This window comes from Schistocerca cancellata, chromosome 1 (assembly GCF_023864275.1).
Source record: "Schistocerca cancellata isolate TAMUIC-IGC-003103 chromosome 1, iqSchCanc2.1, whole genome shotgun sequence".
NCBI lineage: Eukaryota > Metazoa > Arthropoda > Insecta > Orthoptera > Acrididae > Schistocerca > Schistocerca cancellata.
Window position 1 is genome coordinate 296,024,239 of NC_064626.1, and position 27,572 is coordinate 296,051,810.

The following is a 27,572-nucleotide window of genomic DNA, read 5'->3' on the forward strand; positions in this document are numbered from 1 at the left end:
AGGATATTTATGAAGGATTGGTAAATTTCTGGGATTGGGCAGAGATTTTTTATTTCTCCACCCTGTTCCTCAGTGCACATGTCCATTTACCTTCTTTAAAGTTGAACCTTCTGAGTAATGGTATTTTTGTTGTCCTCACAGCAGTGTATATTTGGATTCCAAAAGGCCATTGTTGTGTTCGGTGTGTATAAGGTTGTTAAGCATTGATCTTCCATATTTGTGCTTACAAAATGATTATTGGTGTTGAATTCACATTCCAGATCTTGCTGTTGAATGAGCATGGTAGCTTGGGGTCATGAATCAGGGATAATTTATTTATTCCCACCCACTTACCTAATATGTGTCTATCCTCGTCTGTACCCACATGATGTGCTGTGGTAGTTAAAGTCTACTAACTGGACTGTCCTTTCTGGTTGTTGCAATTAGGTGGCAATGTCAGGATGACCTCCTCTCCACATACTGATGTTATTGTATAGGTGCCATGTTCAACAGTCAGTAGTTCTATGTTTTTGTTGTTGGTAGTTCTATTGGTTGATGTTATGGCTATTTCAGGTTTTGTGAAGATAGCTCTGCCGTATTTAGGATGTGGATTTTCTGTGGCTAATTTCATTCCCTGTATTTCTGGTCTTATTGCCCCTTCTTTTCTGTGTGTTTCTTCAACACAAAGTAAGTCCCATTTATGCTTGCAGCAAAGTTCTGACAGAATTTGTTGTCTATTTTTGGTGATACCATTATTAGAGATGGCTCTGAGAAGAGCCTTTTCTTCTTGATTTTTTTCAGCACTGGAAGGATTGGCTGTTGCCTTTTGTTGCAACATTTCTAGGGAACAACAGCATTATCTGATAGATGTTTGTTGGTCTTTTACCTCAGTTAAGGCTTTCTAGGATGCAATTTTCCAGGTGGTGCAAGTCTGGCCTCGAGTTTTGGTAAACAGTTCCAGACTGTGTCTCACACTTATTGATCCAATCCATAGATATTTTTAAAATTTTATATTGTCTACATAAGCATAAGTTACAGACCTTTTGCTTGAATTCCTAGTCAGTTACTGTACAGAAATTTATACAGCCCTAGTTCAGAATATAAGGAATTTAACCATTTTTCAGCTCAGGTTATCTACCAACTTTCATTTTCTGTTGCTTCACAAGCAACTGCCACATCGTCTTGCAACATTCAATTTAACATCCTAGGAGACTTAAAAATTATTTTTGTGACAGCATATTGTTTCATCATATTGCCATATAATTTAAAATATCTCTGCTACTGAAAATGTCTTTGATTTTTCAGGTGTTTTGCACAAATCTTTAAGCACTAAAACATTTACATAAAAAGTCTTTTCTCAATCATCCTGCACTTTGCTACAGCTGGGTAGCTTTCTTAAAGAGCATTTTACATACAATAAAGTAGAAGTCAATTGAAAGTTAGGAATATAGCTAAGAGAAGGATTACAGAGTCCTTGGCTTACACCTAAACAAATGTGGTAAGGAGATTATCTGCAATAGACTGGCCTTCCTGACAACTATGGGGGACAATAAGAAACCAAAAGCCATAAACAGATGCTAATAAGCAATTGGAAAGACAAACAAGATGGGAAATAAAAAGAGTAATAGTGGCCATACTGTGCAAACTACACTAGACAAATGGGTCACGAAGTCACAGAGACGAAACAAACCCCCTGACCCCTCAAAAGGGTCAGGAACCTGAAAGGATCAATAATGTGATGGTGAACATTATTGAGACATCCCTCCAAAACGTAAATGTGATGCCTCAGGAGAATGAAGTGCATGTGGATACTTTTCAGGCCCACCTGGAAGATGAGTCGGCTGCCAAGGACTACCAACAGAACCAGCACAACTGCTCAGAAGTCAAAATACCTAGAATACAGCACAATTTAATCTAAAGGTCAGTGACACAGTAAATATGACTTCAAGCCCCCTGAGTAAACCCCACTCAGACCTGAAAATCTATTATCACACTGTCCAATCCTTGAGCAACAAAACTGATGACTTAAGCACTACCAAACTTCAAATTGTGCGAACACTACTCCAGATCAAATGATGGACATGGTGGGGTTGCCATCTTCATCAAACAACACATTGAATATAGCCCACTTCCTACCCTAAAGGAAATAGGAACAGACATGATCTTTGAATGTGCAGCCATAAAGCTTACAGATCTAAATCTAATTGTAGCTACAATTTACCGCCCCCCCCCCCCCCCTCCAGTAGTATTAATGATTTTCTGTTACAAATGGAATTGTTTCTATCCTAAATAAGTCAGTGGAAACAGGATGTGGTTATATGTGGTGACATTAATATAGACTTTCTCACCCACAACAGAAACAGGGAAACATTGATTAACATTGCAAAAACTTATAATCTGCATGGACTTGTAAACGAGCCCACTAGAATAACACCCACATCCAAGACAGCTCTAGATCAAATTTTTGCAAATAGTAATAAACTTAACCCAACTCTAGAAGTATACAATGCAGGATTCAGCGACCACCAATCTGTCATTCTAAAGGTTGATGTTAGCAAAGATACCTCAAACCCAGTCCCACCTAAAACTTTACGAAGGTTTTTCACCCAAGAGAACTTGAACAAGCTAAATGCCCTCCTTAGTAAAGAAAAGTGGACAGAGATGTACACAGCCAATGATGTCAACATATTTCTTGACAAAATGACCCACCACTTTGAAGAGGCCTTTCCACAAAAACCAGTAAGAATAAATAATAATAATAATAATAATAATAATAATAATAATAATAATAATAATAATAGAAACAAGAGTTAGATTACACCAGCTATAAAAATCTCTTGCAAACATAAAAGAATACTCCACATGTTATGTAAACAAAGTAGTGACTCCCCCTTACTGACAGAATACCATAAAAACTACACATGTATCCTAAGAAGAGTGCTAAGACAAGCAAAAAGGACGCAGAATGATGAGTACATTGACAAATCCAGCAATAAAGTAAAAGCAATGTGGAATATCATAAAAAGGGAAAGAGGGGAAATGAAAGCTTCACACACGAACATAGAAATCAAACTCAACAATGAATCTATATCTAATTCCGAAGTTGTGGTGAACTCTTTCAACAATTTCTTTACGAGCATATCACACATGTGCAGAGTCAATTTTAATTACCAAAGTCAATGAAAATGATGTTGCAAGAGCCCTCAGAGAGTTAAAAAATTCATATTCAGCTGGAATTGATGGTATCCCAGCAGCTGTGATCAAAAATTGTGAATACACAATTGCTGAACCATTAACTCACCTCTATGACTGTTCTTTCCAGGCAGGTATCCTCCCTGAAGCTCTGAAACTTTCTAAAGTAATTCCTGTCTTCAAAAAAGGTGATAATAAAGATATGAATAACTACATGTCTATCTCAATCTCATCCTGCTTTTCTGAGTTTTTGAAAGAAAAAATGTAAAAAAAAAAAAAAAAAAAAAATGATGGACTTCATTGAAAAAAAAAAAAAAAAAAAAGATTTACTAAGTTTAGCTCAACATGGGTTCAGAAGCAACAAATCTACTGAAACTGCAGTATATGATAGCATAAATATGCTATTAGAACTGTTAGATAGAAAACAACCCATAACAGGCATATTTCTGGATCTGTCAAAGGCTTTTGACACTGTTGACCACAAAATATTACTGGAAAAATTAGAACACTACGGTATCAGAGGAATTGCAAACAACTGGATTGCTACATTCCTAACCAATCGGATGCAGAGAGTCAGCATGAAATATACTAATAGATAAAGCAACTCAATAACCGAAATACTATCAAGTAATAAAACTGTAAAGCAAGGTGTTCCACAGGGCTCAGTATTGGGACCCCTACTTTTCCTCCTGTATATTAATGACTTGAGCCTGAATGTTGATGCACACAAAACAATAATATTTGCTGATGACACAATTGTACTCCTCAAAGGGGAGAATACAGATGCTGCGCAAAAAGCTGTGAACTTGGCCACTGAACAACTCAGCAACTGCACTAAAATCAACAGATTAACTATCAACACCAAAAAGACAGCTTCCATGAACTTTCACACAACACAAAACGCTAATTCCTCTCAGCCATTTGTCACTGTAAATAACCAGTCAATAGATACTGACACTGTTTTCAAATTCCTGGGTCTATGGGATCGAGATAACCTGGAATGGAATACACATACAGGAAAGGTAAATGCCAGGATTTGTACTGGCTGTTATGCACTGAGTATACTGAAAACATGTGCTCGCCTGAAAACATTAACCAGTGCGTACTACGCTTACATACAAGCCTACCTAAAATATGGTGTAATATTCTGGGGAAATTGTCCAACTGCTCTGAGCACATTCAGAATCCAGAAGAGAGCAATGAGGATTATTACTGGGAGCAAACCCAGAGACTCCTGCAAACCCATCTTCAGAAAGTTGGAAATCCTTACACTGCCTTGCCTCTACATTCTTGAGACTCTAAAATTTTTCAGAAACCACTTAGTGCCAACTGACCCCAGAGTTGTAAAAAATAATGAAATACATGAACACAACACCAGGAAAAATGGAAACCTGCATGTTATACGTACAAACACTCAACTGTGTAAAAAGGGATCTTTCCACATGGGCCTCCAACTGTTCAACAGTTTTCCCACTAGTATTAAGTCCATCAAAGACAACATAAAATTTAGCAAAGCCGTGAAGTCATATTTGTTGTGTCACTGTTTTTACTCTGTAAATGAATACTTAGAACAGTAATCTTGCTGTTTGTGTTAAATTGAAAACATTGAGCAATATAATACATTAGGATACTATAGGCCTACGTTAATATATGTTAACAATGTTAAATGATATTTTCCAACATCTGCAACACACTGTGTACCATCAGATCACATGGAATAAATAAATAAATAAATAAATAAACATTGTCTAATCATAGTTAACACAGTTTCTTGTTCTACCTGTTCAGTAGCACTACAATTTGTTCACCAGGTAACAACAGATTGTTAATGACAATATAACAGTTTGGAATTAACAATGTGATTTATTGCAATTCTTTGAAGTTGATAAAACATCTTACACTAAACTATAAAAAAGCAAATAAAATTGGGTGGGGAGTGACTATAGGATCCTCTGACTCTGAAAATGCATGAAGCCACTAACAATCTTTTTTTTCATTCTTCCGTATATTTTCAAAAAGATGCTACCAATGGAAGGACAGCATGTGTATTGTGGGAGAGGTGCACATTAAACAGGGAATGTTTATATACACTAGTACGAAAGAGTTTCTGGACAGGAGTGAAAGAGTATTTTAAATAGGAAAAAAATTAATGCACAAGTGTCTTAATGAAGTTTTACTGCATATGACAATAGTTCATTACTCACCACATGGAAGAGGTGCTAACCAGCAGACAGATTTGTAGAATGGACAGTGAATTGCTTTCACCTCCCCCCACCGCATATCTCTTCTTGATAGTGTGTGCACACACATGTGCACCCCCCCCCCCCCCCCCACATACACACACACACACACAGAGGAAAAGAGAGAGAGAGAGAGAGAGAGAGAGAGAGAGAGAGAGAGAGAGAGAGAGAGAGAGGTGGGGGGAGGGGGGGGGGGGGAGATATATCAACTGTTGGTTGCTGACACAGTAGCATGCATGTGTCATTGACATCCATTTGATGTACCTATACCTTAGTCCATGCCTCTTCTATTTAATAAATAGTGATGTACCCTCAAATACATATTGTGAAACGAAAGGGATACATTTCAATAGCTGTTACCAGCAAATCAGACTTTTTATACAAGTCATTTTTTTCAATATGCTAGACAAAAAAGGAAAGACAGAATTACAAAAGTGATTAATACACCTGTGTGGCACTAGAGTAATGAATAAGAAACAGGGCACTCATTAGATGTATAAGCTATATAGATACAGTAACTACATTACCATATCATTGCATTCCACTACCAAATAAGAGGCACAAAGATTGTACAACAAAACTAGTTTGCTAGGCATATGTGCTACCCACTACATCATCCCGGCATACAGACTTCAATTCGTACCTCAGCCCATCTTGATTTTCCCCTTCTTAATCTGTCAGTACTGCCGAAGCTCTCTGATATTGTAATAGCACTCTAGCTTTGCACATAATGGAGAAATCTTGTTTATACCTCAGGCACATATGATCTACATGTCTCCAATTCACACCTCAGCCCTTCTTGATTTGCTCCTTTTTAAATCATCAGCTGTGTTAGGGAGGGCACTGGATTAGAGTATTCGCTGTAGCTGTGTTAGCCACTATGCCAGGGTTATATAGTATATAGCACATCTGCCTAGTAAATAGGAGACTCGGGTTAAAGTCCCAGCCTTGGAACAAATTTTAATTAATTTCTTCAGCTTGTATCCCTATTGAAAACTAGTTTTAGATGATATTTAGCTGATTAGCCACTGACTTAATGTATACTGTGTCAAACACACTGAAGTAATTTTCAGAATAGAACTTACCATCTGGTGCTCCATCACAAACCACAAGATCTGCTAAGCTTCCATCAAACTGGTTAACAATTTCTTTAGCTGTTTCACCCTTTGTAATGTCACCACAGATACATGTGACACCATCAATGGGTGCCATTATCATCAAATCAACAGCAACAATTTTTGTATCTGTGTTGGGATCATCAGCCCTTTAAAAGCAGAAATGTTTCTTGATAGAGACAACAGCTAATTATTCTTTTCTTTTAAGCATATGGGACAAACCGACAAGTGGCTGACTGGATGAGAAAGGGTATAAATAAAAGAAACAGAAATCCACAACCATAAATATTTAAAAATAAAACTGTACTTTAACAATCTTTCACGTAAATTACCAGAATACCTGGAATTACAAAAATCTGTTAGTAGTTTTTGCTAGAATGTGAGCATCACGTGTGGTGGCATTGTGGTTAAAAGGCCTGACGCATTTGGAAGGAGCAGGGTTCAAATCCTCACCCAGCAACTGGGATTTAGAATTTCTATGATATTCCTAAAATGATTAAGGCAAATGGTGCCTTAATTTGTTTTGGAAAAAAAAGAAACCACCATGACTGGTCACCTACCATACCTCGTGCAGCATGACAGATGGTACATTAAACTCTGCTCTTCCAAAATTTTGCAAATGTAAGCAGAAGAATATGCCTGTCCATACAGATAAATGTTTAAATTAATTCCACAAGAGTTTGGATAATCATGACAGTTCTTTGTGTAGAATGAACTATCCATCTGCTGACAGAACAAATATAGAACAAAAAAGTACTCAGTAGCAAAGGAGATATCAGTGCTATTTAGTAACTAAAGCATATGCAAAAGTAATGTTTATAACTTCTATGTCTCCACAGGACCTGCGATTATTGCTTATCCTTCTTGAGGTCAGATGAACCAGCCTGTTTGTGTATTTGTCAGTATATACCCCTAACATATTTCTCATTGAAAATAACAGAAACTACAACTACTAATTGTTCTAACTATATTATTTAGTCATATATAATAACCACTAGACATACTGACACTTCCTTCTCAGAAGATACAATAGGATATGTAATTATATAGGATGAGTCAAATATTGAACACCCCTTTTATTTCATGAACAGTTTGAAGTACACTACTATGAAATGCGTAATTGGGCACTAGATGCCATGAGAGGCTGATCCACCAGTGTAAAAGGAGGTGGAGAGTGTTATGTTGTTAATATAGAAGCAGTAACAGACGAACGGGTCAATCAGGAAAGTTCAGTGACATTGACCAAAAACTAGTTGTTGAATGGCACAAATCCATCAGGAAATTTCAACCCTTCTATAGCTACCAATTTGACTGTTGGTGATGTGACTGTGACATGGAAAAACAAAGGAATGACAACAGATAAACCAAGACCAGGCAGACGTCATGTACTGATGTACAAGGACGACTATTGAACATTGCAGAAAGTGGTCATAAAAAATCGCATTAAATCAGCAGAAGGAATCACTCCTGGCTTCCAGAATACTATCAGTAGTCGAGCTAGCACTATGTCTGTGCATTTCTGTAATCTATGTAAGCAACATTTGAGTTGCTCATAAAAGTACCTGAAGTTGAATGTACTCAATGACTGTGATATGACTTTCAAAATGGTAAAGGGCAGCAATCAACCATTGTTTCTGTTCTAGCTTCAGATCCAGGTTTCAGTTGGTATTTCAGAGCTTTTATAAATGCCCTAGTACATCTACAACTTCTGTTTGGGCTCCTGTCACAGTTCATTAATGATTATTGTGCAGTGTCGAGTTGCTGTTAAGAGCAATGCCAATGGACACTGGATGACTGGAAAAAGAGTTATTTGGAGTATTGTTTCACACTATACCCTGTGGCAAACCAATGGAATGGCTTGAGTTCAATGAATACCTGGACAACATTACAAGCCATCCAGTGTACAGCTAACAATGAAGGAGAAGGAAGTGCTATGGTACGGGGGTGTTTCTCAGCACTGGTGTGTGCTCCCCTTATTACACTTCAGAAAATGCTAAATGCAGCAGGATATGAACACACTGTACAGCACTGTGAACTGCTTACAACAGAAGACCAGTTCGGAGATGATGATTGCTTGTGTCAGCATGACAATGCACCAATCACAAAGCAGCACCTGTGAGGCAATGGTTTGTGGACAATAACATTCCTGAAATAGACTGATGTACCTAGAGTCTCAACCTGACCCCAATTAGACACCTTTGGGATGACTTAGAATATCGACTTCGCTCAATGTAGCTACCTTCTCTGGTTTCGGTATCCCCTGCAGAGTTCAAGCTGTCATAGAGGTGAAGAGTGGGCACACTCCATATTAATGTTCATTAACAGATGTTCAGATACTTTAGATCAGGCTGTGTATGATAACCAAAGTCGTGTGCATGAGAAACTATTAAAAATCTTCAATACATTTTCCTATTAATCTTCATCAGACAAGATGCATTTCTTTTGAACCATCACCTTATCAAAGATTTAAAAGTACACTCTATAAAATATGATTTAAGAATAATCATGATGACATCAGAAGGTTTGTGACTGGTAGTAACAGATGTGTTGTAGTACTGCTGCTGCACATTACTCACATATAGTGGTGACAAAATATTAGGAACTTACCTGAGTCTTTTGGATAGGACTTGACTCCAGCTACCTGGAGCTGCACACAAATCAACTACTCGTCTAACTTCTGCAACAAAGAGAATTTTTTTGCATATTCAGCCCAGGCAGATAAAAATTTTGGTGACTGTAGTAATAACAATTTTTTTCAGAAATTTATCTTAATATATCACAACAATCAAAAATAAATAATCCATTATGTGGATGAGCGGTCCCTATCTAAAGTGGAAATAAAGAGTTACCAATACCAAAAAGATATGAAAACTACCACAGGAAGTTAAAAAAAGAAAATGCTGGTAATTTCCAGTACATCAAACTCCAATAACTAAAAAAGTATAAAGATGCAGAAAAATAGATTGACAGCAGAGGATGAAGTTGAAATTCTCAAGTGGAGGGACTACCATCAAATGTGCCTCTTGCAGTTAGTTCTTGGACAGAAGGAAAGAAGTTTTTTTTAAAAAAAAAAAAATATGTACAGGTTAGGAAGAGAGAGGTGGGTAGAGCTTCAAAGACCAATGAATAATGAGAACTGATAAAGACAACAGTAAACCAAGAACATGGATTGCAAAATGGAGTAAAAGATTAAAAATGAGGTTAATGAAGAGTTATAAGAGAGCCAAATTGTACTGCATTTCACTATTTGAAGTCTAACTAGCAGTTTCAGAGAAATTACAATATTCAGATTCTACACTCCATCTGTTTTGTGCATGAAACTGATTGCTGTCTTAGGCAGAAGTCCATGATTTCACACTTAAATAAGAAAATATGTCAGATTGCATAAAGAGAAAACAGAGTATTGCCATACCACAATATTGGTATAAAAGGGTCCGAGAGAAACTATAGCTTTCATTTGCCTGTGTTGTTCACATGGGTGGAGCACTGGTCAGCTTGCTATAATAAATATCTTCCACAAACCATAAGATAATAGATACACTACTTTTTTATGAAGAACAAAGAAGGAATGTGAAGAGAACAGTTGAGTTGTACTCATAAAAGTAAAAGTGTTAAATAGGAATGACAATTCAGCAAATTGGAAGGGCACTGGAACAATACACAGAGGGTAAGGAGCAAGTCTGCAATGAGTTCAGAGGAAAAAAAAAAGTTCTCACAGCTGATGCCTCTGGAATACATCAACCCGGTATTGTTCTCTTTTAACATACAAACAGCTTCCATCCGTATCATGTGTCACTTCACCAGCAGATTAACTAGTGTGATAGCAGAATATGGATGGAATGTTTTGCTCAGTTCTGGTGTGACACTTAGACAAAAGGTTCTTTCTTTAAAGAATTATCTTCACAAATTAAGCTACCTTCATAAATCATGTATATCTTTATGTCAGAAACATGGATTATTGGGCCGCTGAGAATTTGCACTGGCTGAGTCAGGTTGAACAACAGTCAGTGGAGTGTGAACATTTGTTGTGAGACTGGATGATTGGTTCCTTCGCTAATGAAGGAATCTTAATGAGTACAAGACAAGCACAATTTGTTACCAAAGCATTATAGACTCTCCCAGAAGAAGTGACATTTGAAATATATAGATGTATGTGGTACTAGCATGATGGGCATCCAGTATGCTACTCACTTATGGCTAGGAAAGTGCTCACTCAGTCCTTTCCTGGTCACTGGATACAAAGTGAAGAAATTATAAGTTGGCCTACTCATCAGCCTGATTAAATACCATAGGACTTTCTCTCTGGCACAAACTCAAAGATGAAGTCTATGCATATGTTCCTGATGAGCCAAGAGGATTTAAAGTATTATACTGTCACAGCATATGCAATGAAATCAAAGGAATATCTTACATCATCCCCCCACAGTTTTGCACAAAACTATTATTCACATACGCTGAAGATAAAGTTATATTTAATTAATTTAGCACAATAGGTAAATAGCTCCTTTTCATGAAACTCATTGTTGTGCTAAATGATAACATTTCCTTTTCACAAATACTGGATTTTATTACTTAAAACACCCTTTTGAAAACCAGCGTTCATAAACAGTCAACAGAAATCAAATACTGTGTGCCATTACACCTATATTCTACCACTAATCCCCAGTCTCGTTACCCAGCAACCGTCTCTAGCCTCTCGCACACCCGACTTCCACTCATGGACTCTAACATTCGACTCTCTCTCACTCACTCGTACACTGTTGACTGAATTACAGTCTTTGCTTTATTTTTATGATCACTGCATTTTGCATGATGGATACTATGTAAGGATACTGTACCCTTACACTCTCCAGTCTCTCCAGAAGTCCTTGCACCACCTACTGAATAAATTTACTGGAGTGGACAGTATGCATTTTGAATACTTGATGACCTAAATAGTATTTTCTTGGAAGTGTTTATAACTTCATTCTTTGTGATTGTCTTTTTGTTGCTGTTATAATTTGGAAATGTAAGTGTGCATCTTGACACTCAACTCATGACAAGAATTTGTTATTTAACAATTTTTGTACATCAGTTCTCTGTTTTAAAAATCCATTCAATTTCTGACATGCACCTATCTTCCAATGCTGTGACAGAAACAAGAGAATTACTGTAATTAATTGATGAGTAATCCTTTGATACTACTCCCTTTATACTCTATCTGGTGTGCCAATCCAGCCGCATGTATCCAGGTGAAATTAGTATCAGCTCTAAATTAAACTTTTCTTCACCATTCCTCTTTTTTTAGGTGGGCTCTTTTAACTGTGTCAAGCTGAATTGCCTCGTTAGCCAGACATGAGAGTTCCCTACAACATGAATTTCTGCATAAGGCAGCAATTATTTTCATGTTCAAAACAGATAAATCCTATTCAAAATATTGTAATTTCTACCTGAAGCTTTTCTACAGTTTCTACATTCTTCAGGGGACTGACTCGAGTAATCAATAGAAGCACTAAATTATAAGTTTGTGTCCACTCTTAATGCTGAATCTTGCCCAGTCATCAATTTCTATCTCAGTGGATTTGAGTTTCTTGTCTACTCTAATGAATGTATTACATCCATTTACAATTAGCCTATCTTTTCATTAACCACCCACTTGTAAACTTACTGATGGCATTTATAGTGCTTTTCACTTTATGGAAGAAAAACTTATTAAAAACGCATTTTATGGAAGAATTTATTTTCTTTTGGTTTGACACAATCTTTTTGATTACTTTAGATGCCTCTAGGAGGGGAGGAGGGTGAAAAAGAGTGTGGAGGTTAACTTTCCAGACCTCCTGTTGACCTCTTACAAAGCAAAGAATTTTTCTCTGCATATATTGACACATTTGGGTAACACCCTTGTACCAGGAACTGACTGACAATATTAATAACTGGATATGAAATGATATTATATGCAGTTGTGGTTACAGTGATTCATATTCCATTCCATGCCACTGAATTTTTGTTCTTTAAGAACAATATTGTGTATCCCACATCTGTTTTACAGATTATATTAAAAGTTTTGAAACAGTTTTTTTGTCACTGTTTCTGAAATTATCCTTTTGTAAATGGGCTCTCAAGTCTACATCAGATTTTATTGAACCATTTAATTTTGAACAGCAGTTACAGTAATATCATTTTTTAAATTAATTAGCAAAATAGCTTGACTTTTAACATGGGTTCCCAATTCTGATTTGACAGTAGACTACACTGCCACTGTCTTACTTCTATGTTTAGCAATGAACATATTATCTTATATTTTTTGCTACCTATAACTTTTCTAAATACTATGTATAATGTTTGACACACTTAACAAAACCTTGATTATGGTTAATTTTTGGCTCCTTATGTAGTTTCCCTTATGGCGCTGGAGATTCCTGTCCCAGTGGCAACACACTTTAATTTAATCTGTACTTTGTTTTGCTAAATTTTAGCAAGAAATACATTCCGAGAAACAAAAGATGTACCACAAAGTAATTATGCAAATTAGTCACAAATTGATATACATACAGATATTGACAGAAAATGCAAAACTGTAAATTTTGGCAGCTGATGGATGAACACTGATGTGACACTGCAGAACAAGTTCACCATCCTGCTTGCAAGAACAGTAAACAGGGGACATGACAATACCATTGCATGAAGTCTTTCTGAATTTCATTCTATGTACTCAGTCATGCCTCACAGACAGGTGCATGGGCAATATATGTAGATGTCAGCATTTGAGAGGGGATGTGTTGTTGGACTCAAAGAAGCTGTTTGCAGCAAACAGCAAATCACTTGACATTTGAATAGGAACAATGCCACTATTCAATGATGTTGGCAGGAATCCATGTACCATGGCTGAACACAGCATCAAGAAGGAAGCCGTCAAATTAGAGAGATAACAGAACAGGAGAACAGAACAATCATCATAGATGCCCTCAGAGCCCTGGATTCATTATCATCGATCTGACATGCAACTGGTGCTTTAGTGACCACAAAGACCATTTTTAGGCAACTCAAAGAGTGGGGCTGAGCTCAAGATGTCCCTTGCACCGAGACTACCACTGATCTCTGTACACCAACCAGCCCATTTGCAGTGGTGTTGGCCATATTCAGACTCGAATCTTAGTGACTGAAGCAGAATTGTCTTCAGTAATCAAGCCCCAATTCAAATTGAGCCCCAATGACCAATGAAGACATGTCTGGAGATGCCCTGGATGGAGGGGGGGAATTAATCTGACTGTTACCTGTCATACAGCCCAACAACCATGAGTGATGGTCTGGGGTGCCATTTCATTTCATAGCAGGACCCCTTTTGGTTATCATCTGCAGCACTCTCATAGCACAGCAGTATGTCGATGATATTCCACATCCCTTTTGTTGCCTTTTGCCTTTCATGGCAAGCCATCCTGGGCTTATACTGCAGCAAGATAATGCCAACCTACACATGGAAAGAGACTCTATCACATGTCTTCGCACTTGCAAAACCATACCTTGGCAAGTAACATCACCAGATATCTACCCAACTGAGAATGTTTGGAGCATTATAGGCATGGCCCTCCAACCAGCTCGGAATTCTGACAATCTAATGTGCCAACTGGACAGAACTTGGCACAATATCTCTCAGGACATCCAAAAACTCCATCAATAAATGCAAGCCAAATAATTGCTTCCATAAGAGCCAGAGACGGACAACGCGTTATTGACATACTTAGTTTCTGAAGCTCTTTTGCTTGAGTAAATCACTGAATTTTTCTGAAATTGTAATCATTTGTTTGTCTGTATGTGTACATCACACTACCGATATCCATCCCACTTGGATAATTCTGTAGTAGTGTGTCTTTTTTTTTAGAGTATATTTCATTATATACATCTAAGTAACGATTAAAGTGACATTTATGCAGATGCACACCAGAAATTTTATGGAACAATCATTGTGCTGCAAAAGTATGAGGATGCTCAAGAATAAAGGAACTTGTCAAAGTTTTTCGGAGCTGTAGTAAAGCAATCTAAATGCTAGCTTCATGTGCTTATTTTCTCAGTCCCTAGTTTTTTATTTTGGAAAATCAGTAACCACAACAGAGAGATCAGAAATGGCAAAATTAATAGTTATGGTTATAGAAAGATCAGGTGGAAGGTAAATCATTTAGGAGTAAAAGTAGCATACCACCAAATAGTACATGCACTGACAAGGGAATGGTCAGACTTGTCATGCCGAAACATGTATTGATTTTTTTAGCACTGTTATTTAACTGTACAAAAGGTCCGTTTGCAAAATTGTAGCTGCTGACATGAACTGGAAGTCCCTAAAAAAAATCACAAACATGGCTGTGTTTCCTGCTTGGCGCTTGCAGTGACGGCTGGCCACCCCTGGAAATGGCGAGTCGTGAGCGTTGTGCGCATGGTCGGGAAGAGCGGCCGTCTTACCGCGGCGTTCACTAAAGAGGAATATCGCTGCAAGGTTTTGGTGGAAAGGGGGGACGAATATTCGTTTCTGTGGCATGCACGTCCTTTTAATTTCTGGTACGTATTTCGAAACATACTGTCCTGAAACTGGTTAGAGATATGAAAGATGTTCTGTACATGTTCATCTATACTCCGCAAGCCACTTTACGGTGAACATTCAATCTCCCCTCACAGTTGATGGGGAACCCTGTAAATGTTTTTCTGCTTGCCATAGAGATATACCACAGACGCCAAATGAAGCAATCAACAGAAAACACGCGTGAAGACTATGTGTTGTGCGACATGGTTGTTAAACTTCTAGACGAGCATGTAAATGGCGCAGACATGTGGCTAGAAACAACTGGAACACTCAATATTGCAGACTGTGACTCTACAGACGGCGAAGACACCGACGAAAGTTGCACTCGTGAAGACTCTTCGAGCGATAGTGTCGCGTACCATCATCAATTATCTCCGAAAGTAACACCAGCAACTACAATTACCTTATCAGACAAAGAAAAAGCGGTGACGTATTGGTTGAACGAAAGTGGTAAGAAACGCCTACGTGTCAGTACTGTTCAAAATAAGTATCGCTTTGTCCGTTCTGAACATGAATTGTATAGATGGAAAAAGCAAGTCACTCGACGACGTAATAGTCGACTGGAAATTGCGACGGAGATAAATGCGCGACTTTTTGAGTTATTTACCGATGCCAGACAACAGTCATTTGGTGTGAGCAATACAACTTTGAGTGACTGGGCGTTAGAGATTGCCAACGCGATAGGCGCTAAAGAATTTACAGCTTCTCAAAGTTGGATTAGTCGCTTCAAAAGATCACATAAAATTGTGGCAAGAAAAATAACAAAATTTGTATCGAGAAACAGGTCGCAAAATGAAGTGACAAAAATCGAAATGATAGAAGCTTTTCTTACGAATGCAAAAAATAAGATCGCTAGTTTTAGTGAATCATACGTGTACAATGCAGATCAGTCAGGTTTTCAAAAAGAAACGCGTGCGAAAAGAACGCTGTCATTCAAACGGGAAAAACATATTAAGGCGATTGCACAGTCCACGACTGCACTCACCCATTCATACACTATAATGCCCATAATTAGTCTGGATGGTTCATTGCTGCCTAAAATTTATGTGTGTCTTCAAGAACCACCTGGACGTTTTGGACCACGTGTCAAAAGAACAATGTTCTACGCAAACAGTCTTGTAGTAGACGCATCGAAGTCTGGAAAAATGGCAAACAAAAATGTTACACTTTTCATACGTTATGCTTTTCTTCCGTTCTGCGGGAACAAATCTCTTCTCCTTCTAGATTCGTGGTCAGGTCATAAAAGATCTGATTCATTAAAAGCTGTATTTCGAGCCCACCCTGACAAAGAAGTAGAGATGCTTCAGATTCCACCAGGCACGACCAACGTAATTCAACCTGTAGACAGAGAATTTTTCCGCCAGTGGAAGGCATTTTACAGAAAACTAACAGAGAAAATTATTGTGTGCTGATCACTGCAATTTCCTGTCTATCACCGTGACAATATTCTCAAGCTGCAATCAGTAGTACATTATCAATTTTCCTCCCCAGGATTTCAGAATTTGATTAAATATGCGTGGCACTCCTCGAAATATGCCTGATTCATTCCTAACACCAGCCCAGTTTTGTCTACGGACATCTAACAACGTCTGTGATTCGCAGGGCTGTCATATGTCGTCTTTACTTGTATGTTCTTGGTGCACAAAAAACCTATGTTTTGAACAATGTATCAATGTTTCGCATTTTTGCGATAATTACAAGAAATAAAATTTGGACGTGTTCTAAACCGTATATTTATTTGTGTCTATTTCATAGCTATTTGGAAAGAATGTCGTAGATAACAGATCAGCCATATTTGTCAATGAATGTTTAATTATCATACAATCGCTTTCACTGGGGGAATCAGCTCTCTCACCGCTGTGGCAAGAGAGCGGCACGTAGCTAACGCCACCTTGTCCCTAGATGGCGTTGGTATAACGTAGCGAGAGAGGTCAGGGTTGTACAAGAGGCAGTTATAAGCGTGGAAACCATGCGACAATAATGTCTTACTTCATAAAATTGTTTACAGACTTCCAGGTCATGTCAGCAGCTAAAATTCTGCATACAGACTTCTTGCAATGTTAACTCACAGTGGTAAAAAAAGCAACACAGGTTTCGACATGACAAGTCTGACCATTCCCTTGTGAGTTGTCAAATCCCACATAAACAAGATTGGTAACTCTGCTAGCTTCTGGACATTTTTTTTCCATGTTGGTACATGTGTATGCCCATTCTCACTTCAGATGATTCAGATTCCCTAATTGTAAGCTGATAAGCCATAAATACATCTTTCCTGTTTTCTGTTACAACCAATTGCAAGGACGACAACAAAATAGCACATTGTTTATATTATATATAAGAAGAAAGAATATATGTGGAAGAAATAATTTGTCTAATGGTATAAATGCCCCACTCCTGTTGTTAAAACTGACTGAGAGAAAGAAAATGAAGCCACACATTTTCATAGCACAGCTTTTTCTTTCTTGCAGCCAATTTTAACATCAAATCTGTATAGTGTTTAAAAAAAACATATAGCCCATATCTGTTTGAATCTTTATTAGTGTATTGTGTACAAATCTGAAGTACATTGGTCAAGAAATTTTTAGATTTTTAATAACACTGTTTTCCTGTTTCATAACGTATATATACTGATACATTAAAATATATATATATATATATATATATAATAGAGGGAAACATTCCACGTGGGAAAAATATATTTAAAAAGAAAGATGATGAGACTTACCCAACAAAAGCGCTGGCAGGTCGATAGACACACAAATAAACACAAACATACACACAAAACTCTAGCTTTCGCAACCAAAGGTTGCCTCGTCAGGAAAGAGGGAAGGAGAAGGAAAGACAAAAGGATATGGGTTTTAAGGGAGAGGGTAAGGAGTCATTCCAATCCCGGGAGCGGAAAGACTTACCTTAGGGGGAAAAAAGGACAGGTATACACTCGCACACACACACATATCCATTCATACATACTTGTATGTATGAATGGATATGTGTGTGTGTGCGAGTGTATACCTGTCCTTTTTTCCCCCTAAGGTAAGTCTTTCCGCTCCCGGGATTGGAATGACTCCTTACCCTCTCCCTTAAAACCCATATCCTTTTGTCTTTCCTTCTCCTTCCCTCTTTCCTGACGAGGCAACCTTTGGTTGCGAAAGCTAGAGTTTTGTGTGTATGTTTGTGTTTATTTGTGTGTCTATCGACCTGCCAGCGCTTTTGTTGGGTAAGTCTCATCATCTTTCTTTTTAAATATATTTTTCCCACGTGGAATGTTTCCCTCTATTATATTCATATCATTAATTTGAATCCAACAATCACGTTTGTTATTGTTATTGTCACTGTTACATTTCGTAGTCTTTTCTGTCATCTTATTTCCTCCTTCTGTTTTTGCCAGCAGTTTTACTTTCTATTCACCTTCTCCTTTTTTACCGTAATCCAGTATACAATTTTATCCCGCCGATATATACTCAATAGTACGTAACAATACGTAACCCACTTCCAAACCATAACCAAAAATTTTTTTTTTTTTTCCGCTTTCAACACTACCGCTGCTATAAAATCCACCGTTTCCAGTTCACAAACAGTTCCTTTCAGCTATTAAACAACCTTTTCGGCTAGTTTTAATATCTTTTGCTTTATTTCCATTTCCGTTTTTCTCACATCATCGATCATTTTTAGCCGCTTCCCACAGGTTTTAACGTCATTATTTCTTCATCAGACAATTGTTAGCTTCATTTCCATAATCTGCCACCACCAAACCACCCTTTTAATACATCCTCACGTAGTTTTTTCGAAATTTTCCCGTATTTCTCCACCCTTTAACGTGTTTTGGCGGCAACACAACCACCTAACCTTTGTGCACATCATTATCTACCTACACAAGTTCACCACAGGATCAACATAGCCCAGCTCTAACCAACCCTTTTTCGCCTTTTTTCACACCAGATCTCCATTTGCTTTCTAGTTTTACCTTTATCTCTCCCCATAAGGTGTCTTGTATGTATGAATGGATATGTGTGTGTGTGCGAGTGTATACCTGTCCTTTTTTCCCCCTAAGGTAAGTCTTTCCGCTCCCGGGATTGGAATGACTCCTTACCCTCTCCCTTAAAACCCATATCCTTTTGTCTTTCCTTCTCCTTCCCTCTTTCCTGACGAGGCAACCTTTGGTTGCGAAAGCTAGAGTTTTGTGTGTATGTTTGTGTTTATTTGTGTGTCTATCGACCTGCCAGCGCTTTTGTTGGGTAAGTCTCATCATCTTTCTTTTTAAATATATATATATATATATATATATATATATATATATATATATATATATATATATATATATATATATATATAGCCTATGTCTGTCCACATATTTATTGGAGTATTGTGTAAAAATGTGAAGTAAATAGATCATGAACAGAAACAAAACACAATTTAATTGAAAGATTTATTGGAATAGAAACAAAATGTGTTGAGCTATTTTGCAACATATTCACCCCCGAAATTCGGGCTCTTGTCCTGTGTGTGACCAACTTTTGTATCTGTGTGTCAAAGAATTTTGCCACAAGGGATTGGAATCAATGTGTGACAACCATCTATGCCTCTCTGTCAGTCTCAAAATGCTGACTCTGGTTGAACAGTAATTTCCTGAGATTCCGAAACAGATGGACATCATTGGGAGTTAGGTTCAGGCTGTAAGGGATGAACACAGTAACTTACTTCTTAAGAATAAAAATAAGAACTTTCTTGACTGACTGACTGAATCCTCAAACAATCTGAGTTCCAAAACGTAACAGTGACAGTTGAATGCCTTTGAAGTCAGTAGCAAAGAATTTTGCAATACTGGCACTTAGGATACGTTTTGCAAGTGTAGGAGAAGCAGAAAAATGAAATACCAAGTTCCCTCCACTTGGCATAGTCCTGTTTGGGCCAGTACAACTCCACAGTGACGGCAAAGAGTAGAAGCATTCATCATGGTAGACATTGTCCAGGTGAGGTCTATCCAATGTGGCTGGCTGCACTGGAACTGCTGGCTACCATCACAGTGCAGGCGTAAATAGTTGTCTTGCAGAGTAACATTTCCAAATGATTAGTTAAAACTTAGTATCAGAGGAAGTAGGAAATAGTTTGGTCTGTGAGTACAGACTGGCCTGCGTGCACTGACTGGTGCTGTGCACACACCTTGGATCTGCTGCTGGCCTGGCTACTAATGTTGCCCTCTGTCGATCTGCTAGTAAGCCAGCTGGTTTAAATTTCTGCCTCGGATGGACTGGAATACCGTCACCATGATGTACACTGTGTGGATTGCTGTTGGTTCCTGTTGCACTTGTTGCCACAGCACAACATTTGCAAGAATTGTGTGTGGCTGAATGTTATTGTGCAGCAAGGTGGCACCAGAACTGAGCTTTCTGCACCATGTGTTCCGAATGACCGATCACTATTTCTGCATTATTTTGCATGAATGATCAGCATTCCCTGTCTTACCCATAATCAGGAATCTGAAAAGAGAACTCTCCATTTGTCCCAGAACAATCAACACAGCACGTTCAGCATTGACACAGTCTGCTCGAATTTCATCTTGCAGTGTGACACCAACACACTGATTGCTGCTTGATTTTTGGACTACTGTGGGCAAGCCCTGTCTCATCACCTGTGATTATCCAGTTCAGAAACTCATTCCTGTCATCATGGTACTGCTGCAGAAAAGTGAAAGCTGCCCCCATGCAATTTGCTTATTGTTCTGGAGCCAGTTGCTCTTCTGAACAGTAAGGGTTTCATGACAATTCTGTGCAAAAAGTATCATTACATCTGTGAGAACTGACTACTGAGTGCCATGACTGTGATGTGACGATTCTCCACAATGTGTTCTGAACAATAGGGGTTCCATGACAATTCTGTGCAAAAAAGTATCATTACATCTGTGAGAACTGACTGCTGAGTGCCATGACTGTGATGTGACGATTCTCCACAATGTGTTCCAGGAAGAGCTCCACAAGTTTGCTTGTACAAAGGCATGGTCTCCTGCTGCGCTCTTTGTCATAAACATCTAGGTGACCAGTTACAAAGTTGCTGCACCTGTGACATACCAAATGCTTGCTCATGACATTATGTCTATGGGCCTGGCACAGATGATGACAAATTTAAATCTGTGCATTCAAAAACTTTATCAGCATCCCGCTTCACACATACTGGGAACTGAAATTTGAGCCTCCATTAACAACTGCTGGCATGAAGCTACTATGAGACCTCAGAAAGTTCCATTAGCACATGCACCAAGGCACATCAGTACTTTATGATGCGCATGCAGTCGCTTCATGCAGCATATAGTTTGCAAACTGTGGGACGAGCGGGAAACTTACTTTATGGATATCTAGCTAATGCTTCTTTGTGTGTACCCCATCCAAATGTATTTTTTTGGAAATAAACACAAAACACTGGACTTTTTCAAAATTAATGCTGTGTCTTACCACAATTGGGGACTGATGACCTCAGATGTTAAGTCCCATAGTGATCAGAGCCATTTGAACCATTTTGCTTACCACAATTATGATTTCAAAAATCGTTTCAGAAAAGTGGTTAATTAAAAAGCAACGACAACAAAAAGTATCAACTTTTATCATATTTCAGTAGGAACTTGGATGACAGACAATGCAAAGAAATGAAATTGCCAAATATTTTGTACAGTTAAAAATGATTGACCAGTGGCTATGATATTATTTACGATTGTTCTTAGCAATCAAACACACATACTTGTAACTTTGTTTAAGCCAGAATTATTTACATTTGTGGCTTTCTAAAGTACTTACCATCAAGAATTTTAAATTTCTCATCTATTTGTATTAATTTATAAGCACTTCTTGCTCTCCAACCATCACTTTTTGCTAGGCGGTAATAAATGTCACGCTTGTCTTTTGACCTTTTTCCCATATCCTAAAAAAAAAAAAAAAAAAAAAATTCAATTACAATAATCAATACACATAAATAAAAATAAAATTAACAAAAGACACTGTGCAAAAATACTTTACGCTTTAAGTGAAATTATTACGAAAACTTCACAATATCATTTTATACCTGTTTAGATATTCACAACCCACACTATACTGTATACAAGACACCACTGTTGGTTTGGCACTCAAAATCAGATGATACAGTGATAAGTTTCAAGTCAAGATGAAGATAATATAATTCATGATCTGTGTCAAGGGAACATCAAATGCTACCAACCAACAGCTGCTTCATCCTGTGCCTAAAATATCATTGGACACCAGTATTAAAAGTTCATATCTCCTTTAAGTAGCTATTAAGTCATCCTGATGAGACTCAGACCAACAATAAAGTCTTAACAGTGCAAGCAATAAATCACAGATAGTATTTGAGACCACTGGACCATCTGGGAAAGTTGTCTTCCGCATTATTCTGCAGTTGAACATGCAGATGATTCTACTTACACTGCTCTGTGGATCTGAGATGTAGTGTATGGTAGAGAGCATTATACAGGTTTTCCAGTCAACAACAGCAAACAAACTGCAGTAATTGCAAAGAATAGTCCTTTATACTTTAGCCAGTGCTGACTGATAACAAGCCAAACACGAAAATTAGGCTTCATCTAGGTGGATTATCCACTGATGCCGTCATAAAAGAGAAGTCAGAAAATCTCCAAATAAAGCTTACACTTTACCACATAAACTAAATCATAGTGCTTCAGACAAAAACTCATTGTACAGTTTAAGTTACAACAAGGTACAGACAATTTTTCATATGTGAAATATGTGTACACTGACAAACTGCAGTGATGGATTCCCGACTGGAAATGGAGGAAAAAAGGTACTGTGAGCATGTGTCTGGAAATGGATGGTGTAACAACAACAAACTGTAGCAGAACACGGTACAGAGCTGCATCGTAAACATGTCACAACAAATGTTCAAAGTGGCCACTATGGGATGCAATGCGCATAGTTGTGATGTATGATACACATAATCATACTTTGGCTTACACCTTGTTGGCAGGCCACTTGCCTAGAGCTAGTACAAGGATTCGTCTCAGTATCCTGTAGAACCCAATCCTCAAAATCTGGTGCATGCACAGACTGCCACCTCCCTGCAAGATCATCTGTCTGAAAGGACCCATGACAACACAAATGCCCAAAAAGGGCCTGAAATGTTGTGTGATGTGGTTGGTGTCTGAGAGGGTACTTGTTTTGGTATACTTGTGCTGCCTCTCCACTGTTTCCATCTGCTTGGCCGTACACAAACACAATCTTGACTTGTTTCTGACGTGAATACCAGACCATTCTACTGCTGACAGTATGCTGTGTCAATCACACAGTCTGCACCACACAAAAAACATGCAGCACATGGTCAGAGGAACTTTCATTTATCACCACCATCTACCGTGGCAATGATGCATTTCCGGGCACATGTTCATACAACCTTTTTTTCATCCATCTTCAGTCAGGAAATCGTCCCTGCAGTTTTTGGGTTTTATTAATGTTCACTCTGTATTTTCACTGCATCTTTCACAGAATCATACCACCATCACCAGGTAGACATTAATACGCATGATGTATTGTATGAACAAATTATAGGAAACTCGTGGCACTGTCTTTCAGTCATTATACATTACCCAAAAATTGTACATTCAATACAGCCCATGCCACATCAACATAAATCCACTTGTGGAGTGAGGTATAAGCCCCTGAAATGTATAGTAGAATGTATAATATAATAAATGTGATTGGCTACGACAATTCATATTTTCAACTGAGCTGCGATATGACAGATATCATTAACAAGTCATTTTCAAAATTCATGTTAGCTAAGCCAGGCATACTCAAATAAAAGACACTACCTCTTGGGGCCTCCTTACCCTTAACTAGTCTTTGGTCAGTTACTAAATGAGGGAAAGATGTCTTGGATCTCTGTAGCTTTATTGTGTAGAGTGCAATCCATCAATGCTGTAGGATCCCATAGTGCAATAATCAAAGTCATCATACAGACTCTCAAGCAACTATACGTCTAGGAAACCACATAGACAACACTGGAGAATTCTGATTATATGACATACCATATTTATTTTATCTCTTTAACCACTATCAAGCTATCTCTCTCTCTCTCTCTCTCTCTCTCTCTCTCTCTCTCTCTGACACACACACACACACACACACACACACACACATGTTGAAAAATCAATTAGTAACCAAATCAGCAGAGCACCTTGCATCCAGATCGCAGAGGGGATGTTCAGATAATGACACCAACATGTTACCCTTAATATAAACTACAGCAAAGTAAGTTAATACCTTAACAAATTAGCAAAAAACTAAAATGTAAACTAGCTCAATTAGAACCAATCAAATCATATATTAAAAAGAACAAGTCAAGATCAGAAAATTAATTAAAACCTTGTGAATAAATCCAGAAATTCCGGAACTACGTCCACAAAATTTTTTTCATTTACATTTTACTTACTGTGAATGGTCTCCTTTGAAATACTCTCCTCCACAATTGCTCTCAGTGTCATTTGGCCTTCCAGAAGCAGTCTTGGTACCCCTCTCGCTTTGATCATGCAAACTATCGTCTGCGAATTTTCTGTTATCTTGTCTATTGTTGCACATCTTCAACCCAATGGGGTTTTCAACTTTGGAAATTAAAAAAGTCCACAGGAGCCGTATGATTCTCTTAAGGAACATTGTTGATAGATGTCAAAGGGTGTCCTGAACAAGGATCATCTTTAACTTCCATCTGGCCAATTTTAAACTGTTTGAACCTTTTGTAAAATCTGCTATAGCTTAAGCATTCATCACTGTAGGCTTCCTGCATCATTTGGTAAAGGTTTTCTTGAGTTCCACGCAAACTTTAATACGCCTGCATTGTTCCTCTAATTCTGCCATTTTGAAATTCGCGAACTGTGTGACACAACACTGTACTTAATACAGCATTGAACAATAACTAAGAGACATACAACAATGTAACTTCTGGCATCTACAAATTAAACACAAGTGTGTGCAGGGACGTCAACTGCATTCGCTCCAACACATCATTGGCGCAAAATTACAAATATTCCAGAATTTTTTTAAACAGAACTCGTCTGTTAGTGTGTGTTCAGAAAGGTTGATTCTACTGACACAGTCACCTTATCTGTGTACTGTGAGTGATAATTTTAGGTATTCTAGCTGTCTAGGCTCCAAGCAAATTGTGAGATATTGTTGAGAATGTGCAAGTATCTATAACCAAGTTCAAATTCTGGTGGTAACTGTACTCAATCCTTTATATTTCAAATTTGTTTTCCCGACACCAGCAGTGGTATACCTGTTGATCAGATTTTAAAAACTGGTTGTCAGATGACAAGCCTTGGATATATTCAAAACCCTGTCACTGTTTGTCTGATTGCTCAACTTTCTAATTTTGATACACTCCTTAATTTTGTTTTTACAGAAATTTGGAGCTGACACCATGATACTGATTTCTTTTACCTTGTTGTGTAATTACACAACAGGCAGAGATTGATGACATCTCATTTGTTTGGCTCCAGACATTATACAATCACATGTTAGTCAGTATGCTCTAAACTCCGTGGTATGTCCAAACTTACAGAACTGTTGAAACTTTCTGGTAGATTAAAACTGTGTGCCTGAGCGAGACTCGAACTCAGGACCTTTGCCCTTCACGGGAAAGTGCTCTACCAACTGAGCTACCCAAACATGACTCATGACCCATCCTCAGAGCTTTACTTCCATAAATACCTCACCTTCTACCTTCCAGACTTCACAGAAACTCTCCTGTACACAGTTTTAAGCTGCCTGGAAGTTTCATATCAGTGTACACTCCACTGCAGAGTGAAAATTTCATTATGGAAATTTTCCGAGGCTGTGTTCCACAATATCTTTTCTTCTAGGAGTTATACACTTGTAAGTTTCACACGAGAGCTTCTGTGAAGTTTGGAATATAGGAGACAAGGTGCTGGCAGAAGTAAAGCTGTGAGGGCAGGTTGCGAATCATGCTTGTTTAGCTCAGTCAATAGTGTACTTGGCTGCAGAAGACAAAGGTCCTGAGTTTGAGTCTCGGTCTGGCAAACAGTTTCAATCTGCCAGGAAGGTTCATACCAGTGCATACTCCACAGTAGAGTAATTCTGTCTACAGCTCTGTACAATGTAATATGATATTATAAAGTACAGGTAGATTACAAATAAAGGAAGTAGATGCATACCTGGGGCATTGAGTGGTCAACAGGCATATAAACAGGGATTGGAAATGTTGCTGAGCTTCTAAACATTGCCTTCATCAGAGTTAACTTATACAAAATGTCTCAAAATGGGCAGACATACATATGCATGTCTAGATGCAATGTCTGTAATGTTCATTGTGTAGCAGTTCTCTCATTTATCTGCCCTTACTATATTTGGAATTGTGCATATGGTATTCTTCCAAAAGTCTGAAGGTATGTTTACACACTGACTTCAATAATCATTTGGTTGCCACTTTCCCTACTGATTTAAAAAATTCCACTGGAATTTTATATGTTCCTTCTGCATTGTTTGATCACCAGTCTTCAAAAGCTTTATTAAGCTCTGACTCTATGTCCTCCATGCTAACAACCATTTCATTTTCCATCACATTATCAGGCAGTGCCACTCCTTCGTAGAGGCTCCCACTGTACTCGTTCCACTTATCTCCTTTTTCTCTGTGTTGAACATTAGAATTTCTTTTACATTTGTCAAGTTAATGTCCATCATTTTAAAATCACTTAAAATTATTTTTACTTTTATATGCTAAATCAGTCCACCTGATGACCATTTCCTTTTTGATTTCTTCATATTTTTCCTACAGTCATTTCACTTAGCTTCTCTGCACTTCCTATTGATTTTATTCATAAACGATGTATACTGCTGAATTTTTTTCTCTTTTCCTGAACATTTTAAAATTCCTTTCTTGTGTGTGATCAATTGAAGTACTCCTTCTGTTAACCAGAATTTATTTTCCTCCTCAGCTGAACTATCTACTAAGGTACTCATTACTGAAGTATATGTCGCCTGTCAGGCCTGGTAATCTAGTAGTAAAGCTAGTAAAGCACATGTATGGTAACCCAGAGGTAGCAGGGTCAAATCTCAGTTGGACCATGCAATATTTCAGTCCACCTTCAACACAGCTTTCATCTCTCAATAATGAGAAGATTTGCTAAGAATAATATACCATTCAGATTTCACATTAAACTGCAAGTTCCTCTTCTCTGGCAGGATTATTGGGGTAGGCTAGAAATATGTGTCACTGAAATGGTGTCCAGTTAAAAGACTTGCAACTTGCTGTTGATACAGGGAATTATTACTATTATCCATTACCTCAGGATGAATATCATTTCTCAGTATTTCTGTCCCCTACTTCCTTGTATCGTAAAGCTTCTTGAAGATTATCTTAAGTTTCAGCCAACTCTTTTCACCATAATTAACTTCTAATCTGAGTGCATCTGCTTCTAGGTATGCCTTACAATCTAATATTTGATTTTGGAATATCTGTGTCGCC

The 27,572-nt window shown here is 37.9% G+C and overlaps 1 protein-coding gene across 1 annotated transcript in view; it reads right to left on the bottom strand.

Annotated features, from left to right (window-relative positions):
* Positions 1-27,572, bottom strand: part of LOC126171732 (putative tRNA (cytidine(32)/guanosine(34)-2'-O)-methyltransferase) — a 74,315-nt gene that overhangs the window by 36,116 nt on the left and 10,627 nt on the right. The window contains exons 2-4 of the mRNA XM_049920822.1: positions 21,863-21,986; positions 9,134-9,203; positions 6,497-6,675 (exon numbers count right to left, since the gene is read on the bottom strand). Of these exons, the coding sequence (XP_049776779.1) occupies positions 6,497-6,675; positions 9,134-9,203; positions 21,863-21,983 (370 nt within the window). The 5' untranslated portion in view covers positions 21,984-21,986. The remainder of the gene's footprint in view (positions 1-6,496; positions 6,676-9,133; positions 9,204-21,862; positions 21,987-27,572) is intronic.